Source organism: Denticeps clupeoides, chromosome 4 (genome assembly GCF_900700375.1).
Source record: "Denticeps clupeoides chromosome 4, fDenClu1.1, whole genome shotgun sequence".
NCBI lineage: Eukaryota > Metazoa > Chordata > Actinopteri > Clupeiformes > Denticipitidae > Denticeps > Denticeps clupeoides.
In genome coordinates, this window is record NC_041710.1 from 23,400,820 (window position 1) to 23,415,418 (window position 14,599).

General features: G+C 41.5%; 2 protein-coding genes across 3 annotated transcripts in view; one reads left to right on the plus strand and one right to left on the minus strand.

Annotated features, from left to right (window-relative positions):
* LOC114788970 (sarcoplasmic/endoplasmic reticulum calcium ATPase 2) overlaps positions 1–14,599 on the minus strand; it is a 15,487-nt gene continuing 888 nt past the window's right edge. The window contains exons 1-23 of one of the 2 annotated variants that reach the window (XM_028977963.1): positions 14,354–14,587; positions 14,137–14,256; positions 14,015–14,032; positions 13,827–13,909; positions 13,636–13,740; positions 11,865–12,003; positions 11,036–11,202; positions 10,741–10,896; positions 10,323–10,464; positions 9,659–9,825; positions 9,044–9,132; positions 7,160–7,262; positions 5,695–5,826; positions 5,456–5,581; positions 4,573–4,794; positions 4,225–4,336; positions 3,646–3,887; positions 2,948–3,168; positions 2,620–2,822; positions 2,168–2,253; positions 1,945–2,078; positions 1,629–1,746; positions 1–1,496 (exon numbers count right to left, since the gene is read on the minus strand). In XM_028977963.1, coding sequence (XP_028833796.1) covers positions 1,203–1,496; positions 1,629–1,746; positions 1,945–2,078; positions 2,168–2,253; positions 2,620–2,822; positions 2,948–3,168; positions 3,646–3,887; positions 4,225–4,336; positions 4,573–4,794; positions 5,456–5,581; positions 5,695–5,826; positions 7,160–7,262; positions 9,044–9,132; positions 9,659–9,825; positions 10,323–10,464; positions 10,741–10,896; positions 11,036–11,202; positions 11,865–12,003; positions 13,636–13,740; positions 13,827–13,909; positions 14,015–14,032; positions 14,137–14,256; positions 14,354–14,369 — 3,195 coding nt within the window. In that variant the 5' untranslated portion in view covers positions 14,370–14,587 and the 3' untranslated portion in view covers positions 1–1,202. Of the gene's footprint in view, positions 1,497–1,628; positions 1,747–1,944; positions 2,079–2,167; positions 2,254–2,619; positions 2,823–2,947; positions 3,169–3,645; positions 3,888–4,224; positions 4,337–4,572; positions 4,795–5,455; positions 5,582–5,694; positions 5,827–7,159; positions 7,263–9,043; positions 9,133–9,658; positions 9,826–10,322; positions 10,465–10,740; positions 10,897–11,035; positions 11,203–11,864; positions 12,004–13,635; positions 13,741–13,826; positions 13,910–14,014; positions 14,033–14,136; positions 14,300–14,353; positions 14,588–14,599 lie in introns of those variants that run through there. The other variant, XM_028977964.1, reaches the window with a different exon arrangement.
* Positions 14,524–14,599, plus strand: part of ssrp1b (structure specific recognition protein 1b) — a 15,711-nt gene continuing 15,635 nt past the window's right edge. The window contains exon 1 of the mRNA XM_028977969.1: positions 14,524–14,541. The gene's annotated coding sequence lies outside the window, so the exon portion shown is untranslated. The remainder of the gene's footprint in view (positions 14,542–14,599) is intronic.

A 14,599-nucleotide genomic window follows, 5' to 3' on the forward strand; every position in this document is an offset into this window, starting at 1 on the left:
TTAAATGAACTTTTTTATTGTTTTTCATTCCATAAAGCCAATGAATCAGTTTTCTGCAGTTGAGTGACAATAATGGTTATCATTATTCATAACAAAATACTATAAAATTCATTCCCTTTATAAAAAAAATTATAATAAATAAATAAATATATGAATGAAAAATTCTAAATGAAATGTTTCTTTTGTTTTCTCTCTGGATCAAATTATGGTTGAAAGGTGTTGGAGACAGGAAAAAAGGAAGGACTTTCTTCTCCAGACACTTCCTGTCTCTTCCGGCAAACTATTCTTCATCTACACTAATCCATTTTATCCAGATACTTTACAAACATTCCAAAGAAGAGCAATACTACATAGTCACAACAGCATCAGGCAGAACCAATGAACAAACCATTACAAAAGCAACAATAATGAACAAACATGTACAACGGTGAAAGTAAACATCTTGTGTTCCTGTGTTGCTAAGTAAAAAAAAAACACTGTGGTGCCTTTATGTGGAAAACACATTCAAACTCAAGTCAGAGCAGCAAGTACTGCAGATGGTTATTCCATTTGACCTAATGCATATCATCAGATTTCCAATGATAATCAATTTCTTCTGGGAGCAGCTGACCTTTATGAAGCTAAACAAAATGCAAATTTTGAAAAAGCAATGAATGATGAAATTTGTTCACAGAGAATGTGTAAGGAAATTATGCTTGCTTTTTCTTATCTTGCCTCTGTATATCCTACATCAAAAACCTGCTCATCCTAATAAGTCACTTAACAGTAAATTCAGCCTCATTATCTAGCAAATCTGGGGATCTTTTTCTTCCACTGTACAGCGTGAAGAGGACTAAAATCAGGATGATAACATGAGTAAACCATGTGCCTTGTAAGAAGAATACAGAAGCAAATAAATGGCAACAGAAGCTGTTTGAGTTTTTGTATTAACCAGAGCAAAATACCAGTTTGTAGTTATGAGGACATGGTGCAAGCATTTCAAAGTTGGACTTGGTAAGATCTCATTTGGTCTCTTCCCCTTCCTCACTATGATTGTCACTGCCTTCCAAACTATGCTCATTTCTTCCACTAACTTCCATCCAACTTCTCCCCCCCCAGAGCCCATTTCTGTTCTCCAAAACAGGTTCTTCTTCTTCACTTGCCCTTTAAGACATTCTTCAAACCTTCCCTATACCCTGCCCCTACCCCCCCATTACCACTTTTCACTCCCAGAAGATATTGGTGATGTCTGAATCAAGACTGTAGATCCAGATCAGCAAGGGGGCGGAGATAAAGATGAAGGCCCAGGACACACCCCTCAGAGCCCGTCGCACAAACAAAATGACACTGTTGCCATGCTGCTCCTGCTCCTCCTCTTCCTGCACAAAGTCGTTCCCAGGCTCAATGTAGTTCCTTGCTAAAAACTTCAGAGCCTCATCCATCAAGATGACCGGCAGAGACATCTTCAGCACTGTCACCCACTGAGGCCAGGATAACGGCCGGATCTGGAAAATGACCTAGACAGAGGGAGCAGAAAATCAAAGAAAAAATGCTGATCCGTGTGATAATCTCTTAACCTTTATCTGCTGCATCTAAAATGTTTTTCAGACACTGACATGGATCAATCATTTGAGCATGCAGTTGCTTACAGGTAGTGGATCCACGTATAGAATGAGGAAGTGCAGTGCCATGGAAAGACAGATGGCCCCTACAAGCCAGGGATTGGACCATGGAGGCATTTTCAGAAGAGACTGGTTCTCTGACAAACTAAAGAAAAAGAAAAAATATATATATATATTATGTCAAACAATATATATGAACATTATTCAAATCACTAAAGTGAAGAACAAAGGTGAATTGTGTTAAACAAACTCTAATGTAGTACACCATAACTGAGTAATTGATTACTAAAAGAGGCTGCTCATTATGACCTAAAATACACATATATGAATTTTGTTGGATTACCTGTTTAGGGCATTGCACATTTCTATGGTGACGAGCACAGACAGGGCCATGGTCATAGGGTAGGGTGACTCAAAGACAGAACACTGCACCCCAGCAAAGTCTGCCCTGCCTTCACTGCACTGTAAGTAATGTGACTGAGAGAGGAGGAGGGAGAAAAGAGGAGATAAATACAGATAACTAGCAGTAATAACGAATAACTAGCAGCTCTTTTGTGTTTTCTCACCAGCTGGTAAAAGGACAGTTTGGGTCCATCGTGTGCTGCCATAAACCACCAAGCTGCAGCACCCACTGTAGCAGCACCCACATAACCTGCCAGATGTTATTGTGAGATCTGAATATTTTTTTACATAAGATAACAAAGAGCATAAAGTGCATCAGTTGTTCCAAATCCTGTTCCTTGATCTTTTTTCCCAATACGCCACTTGCCATCTTCGGCTGTTAAAGGTGTAGTTTATAGAAATTAAGGACATTTTTGCAAAAATGACATGATCGTAGATATAAAATTTTATTACTATACACACAGTGAGTGGCGGCAGCCCAATTCAGAAAAAAAACAGGAAGATCGAAACAAAGTTCCAGTGCGTGGGCAGACAACAAAGTTCTGTTCTCTTTGTGATTCTTTATGGTTGCCCGCCAGGTGCAAGGGTATGCTGAATGCTGATTTTTTTAACTCACCACCAATGATGAGGTATCTGAAGAACAGCCAACCAGATATTAAGGGTTCTTTGGGTGAGCGTGGGGGGCGGGCCATGATGTCTAGGTCAGGAGGATTGAATCCCAGGGCAGTGGCTGGGAAGCCATCGGTCACAAGGTTAACCCATAATAACTGTACTGGGATCAGAGCCTCCGGCATACCAAGAGCTGCTGTCAGGAAAATGCTGTGAGACAAATCCCAAGAAAGATATGTGGGAACGAGTGGAAGACACAACAAGGTCCATAATGAAGTTATAAATGCTGCATATGTTAGTAAAAAAGCAGCAGAAGGCTAATTTGTAGCTCTTACCAGACAACTTCCCCAATATTGGAAGAGATGAGGTATCGAATGAATTGTTTCATGTTGTTGTAGATGGCTCTGCCCTCTTCCACAGCAGCAACAATGGTGGAAAAATTGTCATCTGCAAGGATCATTTCAGAGGCCGACTTAGCGACGGCAGTGCCGGAGCCCATGGCAATGCCAATCTCTGCCTTCTTCAGTGCAGGAGCATCATTCACTCCATCACCAGTCTATCAAAGAGTTAGAGCACTATTATCTCCAAGAAAATGTGTTTGGACTTTCTGAGGCATTACTGTAACATAACATTGTGAGAGCTGATACAAGACATGTTCGCTATCATCACAGAAAGCACAGTTACCACACCAGGGCTGAGGGAAAACCAGAAGCCCCGCTAACTGCCAACGATCCGAAGCCCTGAGTTCTAACCACTGCAGCACCTCATAGTTAGCACAGCCCCAGGAGTGGAAAAAAATGTTTTTTAAGGGCAGAATTGTGTTTTGGGGGATCACACTGTACTGATCACATTAATGGACATTAATTTTGGAAGATTTTCAAATTGAGAAGTTACTCAGGAAAGCTTTGGACATACAAAATAAGTTACAAAATTCTGATGAACATTTTCTCAATAAACGCGTCAAAAATTGTAAAATTGCAAAATTGCATTGTAAAATTAGTGAACTCTCACACTCGCACATTCACTCGCTCACCATTGCAGTAATGTCACTCAGACTCTGTAGGTATTCCACAATGCGGCTTTTATGTGTGGGCTCCACACGAGCGAAGCAGCGGGCAGTGCGGCAGGCCTGCCTCTGGAGGTGAGGGGGCAACTCATCAAACTCCCGACCCGTCAAGCCGCCCCCGAATGGGCCGCCCTGACCATCCTCCTCCTCCTGCTCTGTAATGATGCCTACTTGACGACAGATGGAAAGGGCTGTGGCTTTGTTGTCCCCTGGAAGCAAAAAAAACTATTAGAACCTATTACCCTGGTAAGTACACCTTGAAAACATAAATGAAATGAAAAACACATTATGTAAATTACACACCAACATAATATAGATTCACACTTTCACAAGGAATACAAAGATGCCTGGCATCACCCAGCATCTGGCATCCAGTAGGATTTGAACATACAGTATCTATATTTTAGTGGAAAATCTAGATCCAGATCTAAAATTTAGGCACCACAGAAACTTAAATAGCATAAGCAATTGGCAGGTAGACATTTCTTCCTCAACCAGCGTCCTTAGTGGTACAACAGTGGTACTATGAAGGTTGGCATAACCCACCAGTTATCATGATGACTCGTATACCAGCTTGTCTGCACATGCGGACAGCGTTCAGCACCTCCTTCCGTGGCGGATCCAACATCCCAACACAGCCCACAAACGTCAGTTGTGACTATGGAGGAAGACCGTACTATGAGAAAACACTGGTTTAAGCTGCTTTTTTGTTTGCTGGAAATGTTGACATTGCATGAAGTGATTCTGTAATGATGGTCAACACAACCTAGAGGCAAGAATTTCTGAACATAATGAAATTCTCCCATTTTCTAAATGAGGATGACAGAACCCTACATATTACGATGCAACAAAAAATGTCCTACATAAATATTTAGTATATTTTAATGTAATCACCTCATATTCAGAAAAGCAGGAGCTGTTTTCCAAGTTGAGGGTCCTGGGTTCAGGTGGCGAGTCACGGGTGGCCATTGCAAGGCATCGCAGGGTGTCTCTTCCAGAGCCCCACTCCCGCACTGTGCCCAACAATTGCTCTCGTAACACCCCTGTCATGGGCACCCGGACACCTCCACTCACCCGGATCCAGTTGCAACGCTCCAGGACACTCTCTGGAGCACCCTGAAGGAAGAGGTTTTGAAGATGACTACAAAGGTCCTAATTTTATTGTTATACAATAGGACAATTTAAAACAATTCAGAAATAGATCAATATTTTAGAATATAATCAACTGGTGAACTTTCATGCATCTTACTCTAATTAATGTTCATTAATGTTCTTAACTTTCTCCTGTACCCCAAAAGATCTCTAAAATCTATATTTCACTTCCAACCTGAAAACATTCCGCATAACTTTTGACCAGAAGGTTGCCAACTCTCATGAGTTTGAGACACATGCATCTGACACAGGCTCTCACGCTGAAAATCTACTTTATCTATCTGATCGAGGCTTCCCATTGCGTTACGCCAATGAAATACACATTGAAAGACAGTACATTTTATAAGTGCTTTATTTAAATGAAAGTAAACAGCGAGAGCATTGGCTGTTTTGGATCGCCCTTGCTTCTGATGTTAGCGACCGCCTATGACCACACTTTCTGTCTCACCTCTGATGCTTGATCTGCCCCTGAAACTACCCAAGCTGATTACAGCCAACTACTGATTGTGGATAAGGGCGTCTGTAAATGTAAATGTAAATAATAGTATAGACTACTACACCCTCCCACCCCAATACTGGAAAAGTTGTCAGCCCTGTAAAAGAGAGAACAGCCAGAGCAGCTAACCTTCACAAACATCTTTGCTCCAGAGGCCGATCTGGTCAGCTTGTTGGATGAGCAGAAGACAGACATGGACTTTCTGTCTCTTGAGAACTCCAATGTCAGTTCCTTCCTCATCAACTGCTTAATGACCTGAGGGAGGGGAATCAGGCAAAATAATCTACTCACATACTGATACAGGAACGTAAATGCAGCACATATATAGAATAATAGTATGTCCTGTTACTTATTTTATATTCACGTACCGCGCAACATGCAGTTGCCCTCTCCACAGGGGTCAGGCCCCTCAGGTCAGTGTCAAACACATTCATCTTCTCCACTAGGCAACATAAAGCTGTCTCTGTGGCCTCCCCAACCTTCTCATAAACTCCTTTAGACTGCACAGAAAGAGTGAGAGCAGGATGGTTTGGAACGTAAGCGATTACGAAGATCTGCCCATAGGGACCTCTAGAGGATGCAGAGTGTAACACAGTGACAAGAACTTGGGTCTTTAAAAAGTACAAAGAGAAAATGTTTGTAGCTAATGCATACCTTTTGATGACAAAAATATCTGATCTCTGACCACTGATCTCAATAACAATTTTTGTTATTTATATGCAGTGATGGGAATAATGGTGTTACAATAATGGCATTACTGAAAAAAATGCATTTTTCAGTAATGGGTAATCTAATCAATTACTATTTGCATCATTACAATGCTGTTACCATTAATGACATGAACATGAGGCACATTACTGTGATTAAACTTTCCGACCAGCCACAGGAATGCCTTTTTCTTTTCTTTGGTGAGACAAGTGAGATAAGTGACAATAATTGGCTAAGAGTGAGTTAACCAAAGGCAGAGGTGGGCATATAATAATAATATGTAATAAACAGGTAATAATGTATATGTTAAATGTACATTATGCCCTGGAATTAAGTCTTTATCCATATCAGTAACAAGCAATTCAAATATGATGAAGCTTCTCTCATGCTTTATCAAAACTAGTAGCCCAGAATGTGGAAGTTGATAGCAACACAAACCCATGTGCAGCTAACATGAGCTCCGCTAATAAAGGTGGAGACAGAGCCGCACCACCACAAAACTAAAAGCCATACAATGCAATAAAAAACATATTAAATACAAAAATATTTACCATGAATATTGAAAAATAAATAAAATATCTTACAAGTGCATGCTCCAGTAACCTTCTACTGTAAATTTAAAACATTGCAGTAGCACATGGTGAATAATACAACTATAAAGCACTTTTGGCAAATGCGCCTGTCCACATTCATCTGGTGGAAATCTGAAATATTTCCAGACAGTGCTTTTGCTGTTTACATTTTTAGCAAGCTTGGTGCTGCAGAATCAAGGATGGAGCTGCTTTTTGGAGATTCCATGTTTAAAGCGTGACTCTCATATAAACATTTGGTCACGGGGAGGGGCTGCGTGCTGCAATGCCTGTTAAAAATTGCTGTAGTCTGCTGGTGATTTCTGTGAACCTTTAAGTATCGATACCAGTGCTAAGTGATATCGAAATCAACACTAAATTGTATTAACAATAAGTATCTGAAAAGCCATTTTTTGACATTACCAGGCAGTACAGAAAATGAAGCATGATTACAGAAAACCAAGTCTGAGAAATTAGGTTTTCATTCTCTGTAGTGAAGTAAGTCTCTTACACAACTCAAACCCATGCAAACCCACACACCAGCTCTCCGTCTCACCTCATTGAAGTCCAGAGAGGAGTCATTACACAGGGCACAAATGGTGGCCATTTCCACCAAGCCATCAAACTGACTGCAGCGCACCGGTACACCATCCTTATAGCTGAAATAAAGACAGGGAGTGAGAGAGAAATATATGAGAGGAAGACATTTTTCAAAAATTTCAGAACATGCTTCTCCAAGAAAAGATACACTGAGAGGCACTTTGCAAATTAGTTCATTAGCCATTCCTGTTATTAGTTAGGTTCAGATTAAGAGTAATGAGCAATCAAGCTTTCATGGGGTCAAATCTAAATGAGAATGTGTTTGACTGACTTTAGTGCTTGTTCTTGTTTATCTGGATGCGTGTACACAATTTCAGGAAGAACACATTAAAGGTCCTCTTTTATGAAAATTTCACTAGTGAAGTGACAGTGAAGTGATTGTCATTGTGGGTCACACCACAGCACAGAACACTAAGACACAATAAAATGTGTCCTCTGCTTTTAACCATCACCCTTGGTGAGCAGTGGGCAGCCATGACAAGCGCCCGGGGAGTAATGTGTGGGGACGGTGCTTTGCTCCGTGGCACCTCATGACACGCGAACCAGGACCAGAACGAGAGAGACGTGTAGGAGGAAACGAGAGACCTCGGTGCGGCGGGACGCAGGGAGGCAGGTAAGTTCGCGTTAATCAGCGAACGTGGACGGCGCGAGCTGCAACACCACACTGATGTTGTCGTTCGCGTTTTAAGACACAAGACAGGGCAGGACAGGGCGACAGGAAGGAGTTCGTGGATCAGGTGAACAGAGAGGACAGGTACGGTCTTACTGGGTTGAAGGTTTTCGGGGCCGAGTCGAATGGCGTGCGTCATTCAATGAACCTCGTTTCCGTGTTACTCCCGGTCACATGATGGAATCATGCGGCACCTAAGTGGCACTTTGGGATTTGAACTGGCAACCTTCCAATTACGGGTTTGTTACCTTACCTGCTACGCCACCACTGCCCACTGTGACATTATTTAACATTAATACAAGGTCCCCTAGCATGTCAATGGTCCTGCAGAGGATAGAAATTGTGATATGTATGAAAAGTGCTTTGGTCATTCTGCTTCACTGTTCAGAGAGCAGCAGCTCAGAGAGTCAAATCTGGAATTTGGAATTATGTTGTCATAAGGGGAAAGGTTACCTCCCCCTTCTCATGTTTTATCCGGCCAGAGAATTTCCCACCCCTCCCCTTAAAAAAGATATTCTACTGACCGACATGACTTCCAAACGTTTGGAGCATTGTAGTTGCTTGGTGATTGGACGTGAAAATGAGAATCAAATGTTTTTTAGTTCTGTCACATGAGAAGATGTAGAAACAGTGGGTTAATTTTTTTTTTATGGAAAAACAGAGACAAAACTTCCTGGTTGCACCAAACATTGTGGTTCCACAAATGCCTGCTCACCTCCTCATCCTGCCTGTTCCCCTCATTATCATTTATCTGATTTCGGGGCAGTGGTGGCCTAACGGTTAAGGAAGTGGCCCCGTAATCAGAAGGTTGCGTTTCGAATCTTGAGCCACCAAGTTGCCACTGAGCAAAGCATCATCCCCACACACTGCTCCCCGGGCGCCTTTCATGGCTGCTCACCAAGGGTGTTGGTTAAAAGCAGAGGACACATTTCGTTGTGTGCAACGTGTGCTGTGCTGCAGAGTATCACAATCACCTAACTTTAGCTTTTAACTTTTTAAAGTGACACACCGAAATGGCACATCCTGGGGAAATCTCATTGTGTGACAGGCTAAATGTGGCTGTAATTCTGCTCTACGGAAAGAGACTTTGGATATAGCATTAGGGGACCTATATAAAGCAGAAATGTACATTTCTTTATAGCTGGATATGCGATAATAAAAAGCACTCACACTTCACCCTCAGGGGCGTAAGTAGATCCAGTCACGTTAAATTCATTCAGGATGCAGCTTTCACTGGACACATTGTCCACAACAAACAGCTAAATACACACAGACACACACCAGGTTAGACCTGCACTGCATCTCTCAGTCCAGGATGCAAAGTTAACTTTTTAGGATTAGTACATTTTTAATTCTTTAAGCTATTTATGCAGTCATACAGCTCTGTTGTTTTCAGAGTTATTATCAGAGTCCAGTTTTTATGTTAGTAATCTAGACAAATATTAGTATTGTTATGTCGATTTTGCATTTCTTATCCAATCCCTTTTTCACTTGATACTGAGTGCTACAGATAGGAGATATTCTGATTGTACACTAGATCAAATCCAAAACATTGCTTTATTTCATAAGAATAACATCAATGATTCAAGTGATTCATTGCTGAATTTTTATGGTGTGAGTGTTATGAAGCACACCATTCAGTATGACAGAGGAACTGTGAAGCAATCTCCATATTTTTCAAAACCATTAGTGTTATTAAATATTTCAATCTTCCTCTCACAGAATCCCTCTCTTCATCCTATCTAACCTTCCACTGTGCTCCTTTCCTCTTTACCCAACTCTTACCCGGCAGACAGACATCTGGTTTGTGGTGAGGGTGCCTGTCTTGTCAGAGCAGATGACAGAAGTACAGCCGAGGGTCTCCACTGAGGGCAGCGAGCGCACAATGGCATTCTTGCGTGCCATGCGGCGGGTGCCCAGTGCCAAGCACGTGGTGATCACAGCCGGCAGGCCTGAAATTAGAGAAAAGATTTGAGAAATTAGGAGAGCCCAAACACCATCCAATCATATTGTGGCAGCACTTTGTTAATTATAATCAACATTAAATTCCCCACTAAAAGTCTCCAAAAGTTATTACTGCAGACTTAACTTTTACACTGCACATGGGCATCAAGGACACAACGTCTGAATGTATGTTAATAGGGTTGTGGGGTTGTGTGATCATAACCTACTGGTCAGACGGCCTCCAACAGCAAGACAAACCACTGTGATAATTCACAGGCAGAAATTATGTTCTTTAGCCCAACCTAAGACTGAAAGCACAAGGGTGTGATTTGAAATGAAACTTTTACAGTATGCAAACAGCATCTGAAAATATCAAAATGTGGTCCTTTTTTGATGCCCATGTTTTATTTGTTTTGTGCATCTTCTCTGTTTGTTGACGACACGCAAGAGCATGTTCTACAAGACCATTTATCATTGCTGAATATACAGTTTCAGATCATCATACCTTCTGGGATAGCAGCCACAGCCAGAGCCACGGCTATCTTAAAGTAGTAGACAGCCCCTCTCAGCCAACTCCCGCCATGCACAGGATCATTGAAATGGCCGATGTTTATACCCCACACTGCCACACAGATCACTGTGATAACCTACAGAAAGAGAGAAAGTAATGAGATCTAGATAGATCTAAAGCAGCATCTAAGATTTTTATCTCCCAACTCTGTCTGGAGGTCACTTTGGCACTATAAACAGTTGTGGATAGGGTATCAGCACCATTGTTTTTTTTACAAAATGGACCAGTGATGTGGACTGATGAATTACACTTGGCAAATGTAGGGAGAGCACCAGAGTAAAAAAAAACAAGAAAATAAATGTGAAAAAGTCTAGAACTGAATTCTGAGACAAGTAAGTAGGTGGGGTCATACCTTTGAGAGCTGCTCACCAAACTGGTCAAGTTTCTGTTGTAAAGGTGTCCTCTCAGGGTCAGTGGCTGCCATCTCATCTCTGATCTTGCCAATCTCTGTATGCACCCCTGTAGCTACAACCACACCAATAGCCCTGCCTGCAGCAATGTTGGTTCCCTTAGAATTGAAAATAGAAAGCCAGTCAGTATAGTCAAAAGAACAAGCCATTACTGGCTAATGAGCAAATGCCCAATTAATGTGCTCTGTCTTTGTGGGTATAATTAGTACCACCTTTGCTTCACACAAACACACTTACTGCAAACAGCATATTCTTCTTGTCCTGGTTGACAGCCCGTGGATCAGGCACTGGATCCGTATGCTTTAGCACAGACACAGACTCCCCTGTCAGAATGGACTGGTCCACTCGCAGTGTAGTGGAGCGGATTGAAGTTAGGCGGATGTCTGCTGGCACCTTATCACCAACTTGGTGAAACGGGGTGTAAATGTAAGAAACATTAGGCAGGTAAACTTCAGTCAGATTTATTTTTTTAATGGTTCACAGTATTTCAGAAGTACTACATATGAGCTGTTTCAACAAATATTATTTTATGTTTTTTGGCACAGAAAAAACATATTACCATGTTGACCCAAATACATGACAAAATAAAACGACCCCTTTTTCTCAAGACTAATTTTTGAGAAAACAGCTTTTTGTAGACCATGTCTTATTTCTTACAGAAAATTGTTTTAATTGAAGATAATGGTAATAATGTAGTCTTTTGTTTTTAACATGATTTACTGGAAATAATCTGACCAGTTTCATTTACATTTCTGATGTACTTTTTACATTTTGTTTATGTAAATAAAAAGTGCACACAAGCAGAATAATCCATTTTATTCCTGCCAGACAGTGGCCAGTTTATAGCAACACTTGCTACAAGATATTGTATTTGGCACAATCAACCAGTCTAAGCATCACACCACAAACTTCAACAGATCTCAGCTGTAGAGCATAGCTTTGACACAAGATTTAGGCAGGTATAGGCCACAACACTGTTTAAACACACATATTTGTAATATTACAAAACTAAATCACAATTAATATGTGACTCAATTATCAACAGTATTGATTAAAAGAATTTTACCTGCCACCTCCACTATGTCTCCAGGTACAATGTCCTTTGCTCGAACCCGCTGAACACTCTTCCTGTCCTGCCGATATACCTTTCCCATCTCTGGCTCATATTCCTTAAGTGCCTCAATGGCATTCTCAGCATTTCTCTCCTGTATATTCACATCCAACCACACAAACACACAGCAAGACATATGGACATAATGGACCATAATTAGAAACCTTTCATTCTAAAGCATAAAAAGTATCAATATATCTCAAAGCACACACAGACACTTTCCATTCCTCCATTGGCCAATTCTGTAATATGTTGTCCATTTATTGTATTGTCTTGTAACAATTTGCACTTTGTTGTATCATATGCGGCATTTCTGAATGGTGAAATCATTGTACCTCCTTATTGCACTGTGCACTAGGGCTGCAACTAACAATAATTTTGATAGTCACTGACTAGTCAGATTATAAAGTGCATGAACTTAAAATAGCTCCTATTCAGGTACCAGCTTTTTTGTGGAAAATAATTTTGCCGGCAAATAAAAGACAATAAAAAATACTTTTTCCCCAAAAAAAATTAAATCAAGAACTTTTTTTCTGTAAGCCAAGGACAGCACATTAGCAGCAGTAAAACATTGAAAACATTCTGTAACAAGTTAGAACATAAAGCTATTTCAATTACAGTATATGGAACAGTATAAATAAATAACATAATATTCACTGACAAATATCTTTACTTATGAGTAGTGAGATCAGCACCCTGCTTCTGGAACGTCCTAAACATCGGTGGCTTCAGAAAAATATATTGAGTTTGAGAAAAAATCGTATCTTGTGCTAAGTATCAGTGTGAAAAGTGTATTTTTTCATGCATTACATAATTACACAACTGGCCTGGTGATTATGGTGTCACCTGTTTGGAGCCAGAAGTAGTAAATGGGTGATGGGTACAGCGTACCATTGCTGACTGCTAGAATTTAGCAACTGATTTTTAAAGTTGGAATTTTGTTCACTTTGTTGGAAAGAGGTCACTTACAGTAACTGGGTGGTAGTAGCCTAGTGGGTAACACACTCGCCTATGAACCAGAAGACCCGGGTTCGAATCCCACTTACTACCATTGTGTCCCTGAGCAAGACACTTAACCCTAAGTTGCTCCAGGGAGACTGTCCCTGTAACTACTGACTGTAAGTCGCTCTGGATAAGGGCGTCTGATAAATGCTGTAAATGTAAATGTAAATGAAACTGACATGAACTACTCCTTTACAATCGAATGCATTGGGCAGGTCCATTTCCCCTATTCAGCCTACTCTGTGACTTCAAGGAAGATGATTTGTTCCAGAAAAACGAATTATGCAGTGTATTGCAGCCAATAGGGCTGGGAGAGTAGCATTCATTACTTCGTAGTTCGGGAATCTCGGAAAAGGGGGGGTTACCAGGGGTTCGGCTGATGGGCCAGTGATTGTGTGCTGGTTGAGATTAAGATAGGGTTGCTGCTGTTATCAATGTGACAGTTCACTCCTGTTCAACTAGTAATAGTCTATGGCTGACAAATGATTTGCCTTTCTTCGTACTTTATACCCCTACGCTACAACAGGTCTAGTGGCATTTATCGGCAATCAAATTAATCTGCAGCTATTTTATTTGTCGGTTCAAACTGACAAAGTCTAGACATTATTACACCCCCATTTTGCACCTTATGGTGTTTTTTTGAAGTTCAGTGTCATTATGAGCACCACAGAGAAACGGTGCCTCATCACACTTTGTACCATCATAAAGCTGTTGAACACCGTACCTGCCAAACCCCAACGATAGCATTGGCAATGAGGATCAGGAGGATGACAAAGGGCTCCACAAAGGCAGTGATGGTGCCCTCGCCTTCCTCAAACCAGGCCAGGGTCTGAAGAGATGAGATTTAGAGATGAGAATAGTCCAAGTTAATTAGAATGTGTAATATAAATATGACAAGGGGATCCAAGTGCTCACAAAGGAGATGCAGGCAGCCAGCAGCAGAATCCGCACCAGCAAATCTTCAAACTGTTCCAATACCAGCTCCCACAGTGACTTCCCTAAACACACGACACGGGAGATTCAAGGACACAGAAACTGGTCTTCTTCAGTGCACGTGATTCCATTTTCATGGAGGTTTTGGAGGTCCTTCGTGAGAGTCTTACCTTCCTCAGCTGGCAACTCTGCGCCATCATGCCGCCACATGGAAAAAAAAAACATTAAAACCCATCATCACGCGTACGTTACCACACTGCACCAGTAATTCTCATGCGACTGCAAGCTTTACCATTTGTGCCCCATCTCTCCCGACTCTTCCTCAGTTGCTCGGAGCTCAGTCCCGTCGACTCGTTCACGCAGAAGTACCCCAGCACCTCCTCCACGGTTTTAGTGTGGGCATTGTCCATCCCTGAGATCGGACGATCCAGACGGACTTCGATCACCAACAGTATCTGCAGATACGTGTATATATGTATGTGTAGGGTGTGCAAAGGCAGCAAACCCACAAGAGGGCCACAGCATAGACAGAGAGGGCCCTTCCCAAAATCCTCAGGCTTCTTTTTATTTCGAAAGACGTTTCTGTTTGTCACATCTTGATTACATCATATCTTGAATCATTATGTAAAACCAACTAAAGGAAAGGACGGAATAACGCGTTGTTGTATAAGGGGCGAGGAGACGGACGCGTCCTGAGGTAAATTACATCAGAACCTTTCTCTCCACAGGCTGCAGCTTATCGCCCCCAATAATCT